The following is an 11,961-nucleotide window of genomic DNA, read 5'->3' on the forward strand; positions in this document are numbered from 1 at the left end:
GTTGTGTCACATAGACGCCAAGTTTTAATGATTCTCGAGAACAACAGAGAAGAGATTGATTTGGTTTTAAAATTAAGAGTTGATGATTTTGATTACGTCGTTTTTGTGAACTCTGGAAACTCAAAATGTTTCAAATGCGGGGAAGAGGGACATTTAATCCGAGACTGTGTGAGGGAAGAGGGGAGAGGCGCACAATCTCAGCCTGCGCGCAGTGCAGCAGGGACAGTGATCCCAGTCGAAGCTGCGCGTAGTGCAGGTGTAGAGAAGGGAGAACTCGGAGTGTGGCAGCGCAGAGCTGAGAGCAGTGACAACAACAGTGTCCCACTACCCAGTACTGTCGGTGGTGATCCTTTGCGTGCTGTAGACGGTGTCCCGCTGCAGACCGTCAGCAATGTAAACAGTGGCCCTTTGCAGACCGTCAGTAGCGCAGCAGATAGTATCCAGATGCAGGGCCACAGAACCGGTGTAGCAGGTACGGAGCAGAGCCTTGGTACAGAGGAGGGGGGAGTGAGGGAAGCTGCCCCCCCCTCAACTAGTGGCGAGACTGTGGGGTAACAGGGGGTGGTGCAGGTACAGAGGAGGGAGGGGTGGGAGATGCTGTTCCCCCCTCAACCAGTGGTTGTGTAGGTAAGGAGGTGGGAATCAGAGATGCTGCCCCCCCTTCAACAAGTGGCGAGGTAAAAGGGGAGAGCAGAGTTTTTTTTGTCCCCCCAAGCCCAACACCGCGTCAGGGTAAAAAAAGGAATAAAAAAAAATATGACAAGTGAAGTAATAGGGGAACATTTGAATGTGGTGGACAATGTACACAGTCAGACAGTGGATGGCGTGGTGGGAAGTGATGGAGGGGTGGGCTCTCAGGATAAGGAAGGAGTGACAAGTTTGGTCAAAGAGAGTCAGGAGGGTGTAGAAGACACAGGTTCCTCTCAGTCCAGCATGGACGAGGATGAGGTTGAAAAGCAATGGGGTGAGATTGAAAAACAATGGGGGGATGACATCTCAAGTGTTGAGGAAGATGAGTTCCCAAATGCTTCTCAAGTGTCTGATTCACAACGGAAAAAATGTTATGCAGTCAGGCAGATACAGAAGTTCCTGCACACAACAAAAAATTTGAGAAGTGTCAAAGTGGAAGATTTCTTTGAAGATTTAGAGATGTTTATTTTTTCAGCAAGGACTCAAATGAGGTTGAAGAACAATGGGGGGTACACTTCCCAGGACGTTTTTAGACTGAGAAAAATTGTGCAGAAGCTCAGAAAACTGGATAATATAATGTTACCATGATAATGGAGCTTCTGATGTGTGGAGCCCGGCTGGACATTCAGGAAGGGAGTAGATCTGGGCTTGGACAGTGTCTGCAAGCAGTTGGGACAATGACACTGAAAGATGCTGTGAATGTAGCCGGGTCAGAGGAAGTGGCTTCTTTATTGGGGCTGAGGACGGCCTGTCACAACAGGGTCTGTCTGGACGATTGGACTGAAGCGCGGAGCGTCGGGGAACAATACCTGTTGCAGGATTATTTCGGTGGAACGTTAGGTCCTGATGAAGGGGATCTTTTTTTCATGAGCTGGATAAAAACTGACACAAATGGACTGACGGAACCCTTTTGGGTTGCTCATATGTTGTTCTTGATGACATATTATGTGTTGAATGGAAGTATGGATACTTGTTTTGTTTGGGTGGAGCTTCAATGTTTTTTTGTTGTGTTGCAGAAGGACAGGTGTATTTTAGCATTTTTAAGTGTGATGGGGACACATGTTGCCCGATATAATGTGTAGTTAGTTGTTTAATTGTATTGACATACACATTGTACATTGTAATGAGAATTATGTAAATAAATGTTTTTCTAAAATCAAAAAAAATCTCTCTCTCTCTCTCTCTCTCTCTCTCTCTCTCTCTCTCTCTCTCTCTCTCTCTCTCTCTCTCTCTCTCCTCTCCTCTCTCTCTCTCTCTCTCTCTCCCCCCCAGGTCTGCTCATGATGGCAGAGACCGAGGTGGCCCTCCTCCCCGCCCCGCTCCACCTCAGCCCCTCCCACGTCGGCCCCGCCCCCAACTCCTCCTCCTCCTCGCCCACCACCTTCTCCTGCCCCTCCTCTCCCTCCAGCGCCTCCTCCACCTCGTCCTCCTCGTCCCTGGCTTGCTCCGAGAGCTCCTCCGACTGCCCCAACCACCACCACCACCACCACCACCACCACCCGCCGCCTCGCCCCCAGCTGCAGCTCCACCTCCCCCACCTGGACTCGGACCATCAGGCGTCCTCCCCCAGCGCCAGCCCCAGGAGCTCCAGCCCCAGCGGCAGCATCGGCAGCACCGGCAGCCTGGGCAGCAGCAGCGGCAGCGAGGGGATCGGAAGCAGCGGCACCTCGACCGCTGGAGACCCGCGCGGACCCAGCCCTCCCCTGGACGTGATCTCAGAAGATGCCATGGAGATGGACCTAGTCATTGACCAAGGTAAGTACAGCCGCTACAGGTACAGCAGGTGTGGGCAGGGTAATAGAAGAAAGTCATACATATAGGCAATAAAATGTCATCTGAATATATACTATGAGTAAAAGTAAACCGTATACACAAGGGTGGGTCTGTATGTAACCTAACTGGCGTGATATACGTCATGCTTTATGGTCCGTGCAAGTTTTGGTGGTTAAGAGTCGGACACACTCAGTGGTGGTCAGACATTCCTAACAGTTCTCAAGTTCTGCAGCCGTTAGTTCTCCGGCTGCTGGCAGCAGTCCGTGCCCACGGTTGTGGAGCCTGATGGCCGCTGGCACGACAACAATGATGGTGTTTTGTTGACCCGAGGGGGCAGGAGGTTCCTTCCACAATCTGACCTAAGAGTTGGAACCGCTGTGGCCCAACATTCTAATAATTATGTCTGGGCCCAAATATTCCCAAATATTCCCATTAACTATCTAGTTTTACGGTGCCATCGACACCTGGGCCATGCTCGTTTCACACGCCACAGGCCAGTGCCGCTCAAACGCCAGCAATGCCGACCAGAAGCCACATGTGGGCCAAATCTGTCTCCTACATGGGTTGTGGTCACTGCTCCATGTTCTTTGTAATGCTACCAGTTAGTGACCTCCATCCTTGTCTTCTGCTCCTAGTGATCGACCCAGAGGTCGCGCTGAAGGCCTGCCAGGAGGTGCTTCTCAAGGTCAAGTTGCAGAACGGGGAGGGGCCAACGGTGGAACAGCAGAACGGGGAGGAGCCAGCGCTGGAACAGCAGAATGGGGAGGAGCCAGCGCTGGAACAGCAGAATGGGGAGGAGCCAGCACTGGAACAGCAGAATGGGGAGGAGCCAGTGCCGGAACAACAGAATGGGGAGGAGCCAGTGCTGGAACAACAGAATGGGGAGGAGCCAGCGCCGGAACAGCAGAATGGGGAGGAGCCAGCGGTGGAACAGCAGAATGGGGAGGAGCCAGCACTGGAACAGCAGAATGGGGAGGAGTCAGCACTGGAACAGCAGAATGGGGAGGAGCCAGCAGTGGTAGAACAGAAAGAGGAGGAGCTAGTGGTAGAAGAACAGAAATGGGAGGGGCCAACAGCGGTGGAACAACATGTCGTAGATTTTACAGAGCGCTCTAGTCCACAGCGACGGAGCGGGGCTGTTTATCTGGAGAAGTCTGACACCAGCTCCATCAAAGAGGAGGACGAAGATGAAGAGGAGGAGAGAGGAGTAACAAAAGAAGGAGAAAAACACGAGGTCCCTTCCTTACGGAACACTAGCGAGCCTCCACCTGCGTCACGTCAGGAAGTGAACAACGTCCCCGCCCCATCTTCACCATCACCGTCACCATCGACATCCTCATCAAAGCAATCATGGCTGTTGCGTCTCTTTGAGTCGAAGCTGTTTGATGTCTCCATGGCGATCTCCTACCTGTACAAATCCAAGGAGCCGGGCGTACAGGCCTACATTGGCAACCGGCTCTTCAGTTTCCCAGACAGCGAGGTGGACTTCCACCTGCCCCAGCTGCTCAACATGTACGTCCACATGGACACGGAGGTCGGAGACGCAATCAGACCCTATCTGGTGAGTGTCCGCGGTCTTAAGGTCTCTCGCATAGTCGGGGTGCGTCACACACACTATGCAGACGGACAGTCTTTTGCCTTTTATTAGTCGAGGCGAACTGACTCTTTGATCCACCGATCTCCTTTGATCCGTGAGCACGCCCAGCCACATTTAATACAGACACCAGTACGCTAGTATGCAGGCACTAGGTCTGCGTGGACAGAACATGTTCGTAAGTACCTTTTGTAAATATCTTGGTAAAAATGTCGTACTAACAAATTTACAAAAATCTTCCTCCGGATTCCTGAACACATGAAACGGTCTTTGTATGTGGCCAAATTCTTCGCAGCTGGGTTCCCATGAATGAAATAGTTCACTCATTCTTAAACTGCAAAGCGCGTTCTCGTACACATGCATTTATTTTGTTCTAGCAATAGGAATAAATCAAACCAACAATAAATAATCATATAGAGAAGAAGACGGTATATGGCATATTAATACAGTATATTCCGCTATACAGTAGCTATATCCGCGGCGATCGGTTTAGTTCTTATTTATTTAGTTTGCACTAGTGTTTGTGTGTAATGCTCACGATGCCTCATTGAGTCAGGACTATAAATGAGAAACGTGATTGTTAATTATACAAATATTGTCGTATTTATTATCATTATAATTATTTAATTCGACGGATGTCTGTAGTATTGGCAATCCCCAATGACTTGTCCCAGAGAAAGCTGTTGAAAACATGGGCGCACACCGGTCTGTCCGACTTACGACTGTCTTTTCAAGTTTGTAAATCCTACATAAATCCTACAATGAATTTACAATACAAAGCCGTTCGAGAATGCCGAATAAGTACATAAATCGAGTTACGAAGGAATTCCTTGGTAACTTTTACGTATGGAGAATGAGGACCACTGTGTTTTTTTCGTGTTTTTATTACATTTTTTATTTATTTTATTATTTGAGTTGGAAGTTTCATGACCAAAAAGCTCCTGGGGATCTATTGAAAACTGTATAGCTTAAAAATACCTGAAAAGAATTATTGGAGAAACAAGGTTCCTATCCAATACATCTCTTCTCTCTCTCTCTCTCCTCTCTCTCTCTCTCTCTCTCATCGTCTCTCTCTCTCTCTCTCTCTCTCTCTCTCTCTCTCTCTCTCTCCTCTCTCCTCTCTCTCTCTCTCTCTCCCCCCCCCTCCCTCTCTCTCTCTCCCCCCCCTCTCTCTCTCTCTCCTCACAGATCCATCGCTGTAGAGGCAGCATAGCCTTCTCCCTGCAGACGGCATGGCTGCTGGGCGCCTACTCCAACGACATGCACATCTCCACGCAGGCGCCACTCTAGAGGCGCCAAGCTCCGCAAGCTCATCCTCTCCGACGAGCTCAAACCCAACACCGCCGCCGCCGCCAGCAGCAGCAGCAGCACTGCCGGTAACACTGGATCGGGTTCGGGTTCCGAAAGCCCCGGCGCCGCGCCGTCCCCTTCCTCCAGCCCCGGGCCGAGGGACTGCTCCGCCCGCTCGCACCACCACCGCCACCGACGGCACAACAGCAGCCACGTGGAGGCCTCCCCTTCTTCCTCCTCTTCCTCCTCCTCCTCGTCCACCTCGGCAGCCCTGGACGGCCCGGTGCTGGCGGAGGCCTTGGCGTCGCCCTCTAAGAGGACCCACCAGCGCTCCAAGTCGGATGCCACCCTAGTCAGCAGCGGTCTGGGGACGAGTCTCAGGAGGACGGGGAGCAACCCTAAAGTAGAGGCTGGACACAACGAGGTGAGCGCTCCTGTCTTTCTCCCCTTTGACCACCAGGACTCCCCTCCCTCAATACCAACCAATACCCACTGGGCAGCTCCTAGTGGTCAACAGTGTCAGACTGTGGTCGTACTTGGCAGCTCCTAGTGGTCAACAGTGTCAGACTGTGGTTGTACTGGGCAGCTCCTAGTGGTCAACAGTGTCAGACTGTGGTCGTACTGGGCAGCTCCTAGTGGTCAACAGTGTCAGACTGTGGTCGTACTGGGCAGCTCCTAGTGGTCAACAGTGTCAGACTGTGGTCGTACTGGGCAGCTCCTAGTGGTCAACAGTGTCGGACTGTGGTCGTACTGGGCAGCTCCTAGTGGTCAACAGTGTCAGACTGTGGTTGTACTGGGCAGCTCCTAGTGGTCAACAGTGTCAGACTGTGGTTGTACTGGGCAGCTCCTAGTGGTCAACAGTGTCAGACTGTGGTCGTACTGGGCAGCTCCTAGTAGTCAACAGTGTCAGACTGTGGTTGTACTGGGCAGCTGCTAGTGGTCAACAGTGTCAGACTGTGGTTGTACTGGGCAGCTCCTAGTGGTCAACAGTGTCAGACTGTGGTTGTACTGGGCAGCTCCTAGTGGTCAACAGTGTCAGACTGTGGTCGTACTAGGCAGCTCCTAGTGGTCAACAGTGTCAGACTGTGGTCGTACTGGGCAGCTCCTAGTGGTCAACAGTGTCAGACTGTGGTTGTACTGGGCAGCTCCCTGGTGTGAAGTAGGGCATTTGCTGTAAAAAGAGCATCTGTGCTCAGGGAACCTACCCTGGGTAAATAAAGGTTACAAAATATAAATAAATAAAAAATGATATGTAACAGTTGAATAATGAATCAACAGGTTGGCTGTTGAGGTTAGTCCCAAGTTAAAGGTGCTATAGATAAAATGTTTAAACGTGCTATAGCTAACATTTCTATGTAGAGTAATACCTCTTTTTTCCCCTTCTAAATAATACATCCAATGTGTTGAATAAAGGTATTGCTTTTCCCCCAAAACAATTATTGAATAATGAAGTTATCATTTCAAATGTTTTGCGGGTCCAAAATGAATGTTGTTGTTTACATGCATGCGTGTATGTATCCGCTCTCTACGTGGAATGCACCTGATTGGATAAAATGACACGCTGGTGCTCTAGTGCGACATCTAGTGGCTGAATGTTATCTATAGCACCTTTAACCCACATACATACATTATCTGAACAGATGAAAACTAGAAGCACACCACTTATTTCAGGAGCATGGACCGCATGGCTGATTCTCATGCGTTCCTAAACAGTATTTAAGCCCTGCAACAGGAAGAGGGATAAAGTCTGCGGATTGTGCTGAGGTTTCTGTAAGGTTATTATTTGCAGGTGGCAGTCAGTCAGGAATCAGGACTGCGTCACTGACACTTTCCTAGCCGTCCTCCATGTTTCAGAATAGCTTCAACCGTCTGTGGAATTCCCCCCCCCCCCCCCCCCCCCCCCCGCTGTCTGGGAGGAGTTCTGTAGCCGTGTGTGTTAAAGGCCACATGTTATACTCCTCTTCAACATATAGGTCTCAGAGGTTCCAAAAACATGTATTTGAAGTTTTTTTTGTGCTGAAAATACCACTCTGATTATACATTCTTTCATGCATCTATACTTCTCTCTGTTTCAGTCCTTTTCACGAAGGGCTGTTTCTGTGGCTGTAGCTTTTAAATGCAAATGAGATGTTGCTTCCCATCTGGCTCAAGAAATTCAGATCACACTGTCAAACTAAACTAGTTGTTGCAGATCAAATGTGAATAACGATCCGGCAATGATCCGGCAACGATCCGAGCAAGAGCCATCTTGAAAAAAAAAAAAAAACAGAGACACTGAAGTCAAGGACTGCGCATCGTCTAGGATCCCTCACTTGACATAGGAGGGAGAGTCAAATCAGAATGGCTTTATTTAACCAGATAAAAGCATTGAGACAAAATCTAATTTACAATGCTGACCTGGCCAAGAAAGCAGCAACGTTTAGACAATAGTAAACACAACAAAAACATATAAAACACAGAGAACAACACAACAAAAGCAATCACTACATTGTGCACATTTGGAACAATACAAAAACAAGGTACATTACTTATTACTACATGAGCAGCTGGTCTGATAACATCAGTTTAAAACTGGCTAAAGGAACAAGTGCCATCAGTTTGAGGCTTGACTGAAGGTCATTCCAAGACCAAGGACCAAAATGAAAAAGACAAATTTCCAGCCTCAGTCCGCACAGCAGGTACCTGGAATTGATTGATTGATTGATTGCAGAATGGGTACAATACAGTACGGCTCAATACACACAATTGTTAAGGGGATGCAGACCAGAGAAAGACTTTCGTCTTGTTTACATCAGGGTCCCCCATTTTCAATTAATAATTACAATTGGACATTCACGGGGGCCAGTTTAGAATTGCAGCCTCCCGTAGGTGCTCTTTGAGAGCGGTTTTGAAGGTGGGTAAGGATTCGCATTATTTTATGGCTGTGGGTAGGGCGTTCCACATTGTTGTGGCATAATTGCGAACGTGTTTAGTCCTTGTTTGAGCCGAATCTGGTTTAACATGATTTGTGGAACTCCCTCTGGTGTTGTGGTCATGTATTCACTGACCTTTGGGAGTATTTCGACATGTACATGGGTATCTTAGTGGTGTAGTGTATCTTGTAGACCAGGCCCATTGCAAGCTGCTCTACTCTGTCGTCTACTCTAAGCCATCCTAGGATGTCAAAATGAGGTGCAAGCATAGTCGTAGTACCCTTGAATGAGTGCTCCTTCCAGGGTCTTCAGGGTATTCTTGTTTACCAGAGAGCAGATCCGGTACAAGAATCTTGTTCGTTGGTTGACTTTTTTTATTACATTGGTTGCCATTTTGTCACAGGAAAGATTTGCCTCTAGGATGGAGCCCAGGTATGTAATGTAACCCACTGTAACAGAGAAGCCGTTGGCCTTGCTGAGTTTGTTATTTGATCCAAAGAGAATGGACTCTGTTTACCCAGGTGTAATGATGGTTTGTTATCAGCGAACCAGGTGCAGATTCTGCCGAGTTCAGAGCTGAGGGCTTTTTCAACCTGCAACTTGTCCCTGTCAGGAACCGTATCCAGGCACTGGATCTGAGGTTGAAAGAGTCGCAAACTGGTAAAAATCTGGCACACACTGTGTATATACAGTGGTAGTTTGCCTAAATGGCTTTATACAATAAAATAAACCAGTGCTGCATCCTGTGCATAGTAAGTGAGGACCATCCAGTTAGGCTATACAGTGTGCAATGATGAGTCCCATTTGATATATAGCTCAGCGCAGCATGGTAGAGTGGGTCAAGTTTGGCCAAAACAGGGGGACAGGCAAATCTATAGACAGTGTCACCGTAGTCAAGCTGGGACAGCAATAAGCCAGAGACCAACCTTTTATGAGAAGAAGTTGAAAAACAACCTTTAAGTCTGTAAAGGAAGTAAATTTCAGTTTCTTAGTTAGGGCTTCAATATGATGTTTAAAGTTTAGATTCATGTCCAGCCAAAAGCCCAGATATTTGTATGTATCGACAAACTCAACAGTATTAATTATTTTAATTTTAATTTATAATTTTTTATATTTAAATTTATAATTTAAAGACTGCTGCTATGGTAATGAGTGTTATATTTCAGTAGTTTCAGATGTAGTCCTACTCTGTGTGTATATATATATATATATATATATATATATATATATATATATATATATATATATATATATATATATATATACACACAATCTTTCGGATTTTCATGCTTCTGAAGAGGTTGTATTTGTGCAGATGTCTTGTTGGAATGTGTTGTCACTTCCTATGTTGTCACTTCCTCTTTGATTTGTATACATTTGGTCACTTACCCTTCATGCTTCATGCAAGCCATTTTCTGAAGAGGTGTGTTCACACCGAAATGTCATGATTTCAGGCTGCCAATACATTTGAAAAACCTGGACTTGTTTCCCTATTTTTTATGTATAGTATCAGAGTTTACAGCACCCAGTGTCAAGTCAAGTGAGGTGAGCGCGTTCTACTACTTTTTCCACATATAATAAAAGAGCAATGGCCCCAAATAGAGCCTGCGGAACTCCCTTCTCCAGGTGACAGGGTCAGAGACAGTACTACCCAACCTGACGCACGAGTACGGTCGGCTAAATAACTCTGAAACCAACAAATGGCATTATGACCGAAACGAGACACATCATAACATTAGACAGAATGTGATGGACTCTACAGTGTCAAATGCTTTGGTTAAGTCAATAAACAGTGCAACACAGAAAGATGTCCTATCCAAAGTAGCCTTAATATCATCTAGGACATTCAGACTGGCAGTCACAGTACTGTGCTTTGATCTGAATCCAGATTGCATAGGGTTAAGGATGTTGTGTGAATTTTGAAAAAGCTTTAGCTGAGCAGAAACTAAGGACTCAAGATCTTTGATAACACAGAAAGATTTGAGATGGATCGATAATTATTCAAATCAGTGGGATCACCAGCTTTCAAGAGGGGCGATACAAAAGCTTGCTTCCACACAACTGGCAGTGTGTGAGTGGACAGGAGAGATTATAAATATCAGTAACTGGTTGTACTATAATCGGTGCTGCAATTTTTTAAAGAAAGGGTCGAGACCGTCAGGCCCGGCCAGACTTTTCGGGTCAATTGATTGCAGACCGTGTAAGACTTCAGAGACAGAGAAGGAGGCGAAATCACAAACAGGGAGATCATCTCATGACTATTAGAGTACTACCATGCAAAGAGTCATGATGAGTCAATGTGACCAGCCTTTTTGAAGGAGTATTAAAAGCATTAGACATTAGAAATTTAGAATCACAGACCTTACATTTTTGTGGGATACTAGAAACCTTCTTGTTCTGAAGCGATTTAATTGTTTTCCAGAACTTGGAATGGTTATTAAAATCAGTGGTTAGGCTCCGATAGTATCAGCTTTAGCTTTTTTAATAACAGTTGACCATTTATTTCTAAGGACACGAAAAAGAAGCCAGTCGTCAGTAGGGATGGATACCTTTCACATTTGAACCGATACGGTACCGGTACCTGTGAATCGATACCGGTACCCAGCGGTACCTTTTTTCGGTACTTTAGTCTCTAAAAATGTAATTTACCTACCTCAGTCGTGAAAAAAAGAAATCCAAACTTCAAATAACTACACTTTCGGCCGTTTTCGGCTTGCCATTGCCCCGACTGCTTTGTTGTTGAATCAAGTCAAATCCTAGGTAAGCGTATATTGTGCGTGTGAACGTTGACATGAAAAGAAAAAGGCTAAAAAATATATATAATAAGTGTAAAAAAAAAAGTGTAAATATTTTTTTGTGTGTATCTCACGTGAATCGATATTCGGTAGTACCGACGTGTTCGGTAAGTACCTTTAAAATACCGAATTCGGTACCCATCCCTAGTCATCAGTAGTGTTAGTAGAACCATTGCATACCCAAATGCATGTGAGCTCACTGAAAAGTGAGTTCTTCATAATGTGTGACCTTTTTAAACTATTTGTTGAGATTAGCGCTGTGTGATATGGCCAACATATCATATAAATATAATTGTTCTTAGTTTTGACGAGATGTTGGTAGTTGGCTACTAGTTATACCAAGCCCTTGTTTGCAGGATAACAAAAGGTCGTTGGCTAATTACAGTATCTGTTCTGAAATCCTGAGAGATATGATGAAACACTTCCCTCTGCCGACTGAACTAGTTCCAAGTTCTTGCACTGTTTACTTTGCCGGAGGTTTGAATAACAATAGCAGAGGAGTGTGGTAACGGCTTGCTGCGCCGCCGTCAGGGATAAAGCCGGTCTGGGGTCAGATTCACATGAGAGAGAGAAGAGAGAGAGAGAGAGAGAGAGAGAGTAAAATATGGTAACATCTGTCTCTCCTTTTCTCTCCTCTCCTTTGTTCCCATTAAAATCGTCAACAAACACTGACGTCTGTTGACTCCTCCTCCTCTTCTCCCCTCTCTCCTCTTCTCTTCTCCTCTCTTTCTCCTCCTTTCATCCCCCTCTCTCCTCTTCTCTTCTCCTCTCTTTTCTCTCTCCTGTAACTCTCGTTTCTCTTGTTCCCCCCCTCCTCTCCCCTTTGTGTCTCCTGGCCAGACGGAGCGAGCGGGGCACATTGCTCCGCAGCAGCTGGTGCTAAGGAGTCAAAGGTCAGGGTCAGGGT

The 11,961-nt window shown here is 46.7% G+C and overlaps 1 protein-coding gene across 1 annotated transcript in view; it reads left to right on the top strand.

Moving 5' to 3' along the window:
- LOC311227429 (phosphatidylinositol 4-kinase beta-like) overlaps window positions 1-11,961 on the top strand; it is a 93,971-nt gene that overhangs the window by 26,468 nt on the left and 55,542 nt on the right. The window contains 4 exon segments of the mRNA XM_084313068.1: window positions 1,963-2,445; window positions 3,099-4,024; window positions 5,246-5,335; window positions 5,337-5,771. Coding sequence (XP_084169194.1) covers window positions 1,971-2,445; window positions 3,099-4,024; window positions 5,246-5,335; window positions 5,337-5,771 — 1,926 coding nt within the window. The 5' untranslated portion in view covers window positions 1,963-1,970.

Source organism: Notolepis coatsorum (genome assembly GCF_963971535.1).
Source record: "Notolepis coatsorum genome assembly, chromosome: 4".
Lineage (NCBI taxonomy): Eukaryota > Metazoa > Chordata > Actinopteri > Aulopiformes > Paralepididae > Notolepis > Notolepis coatsorum.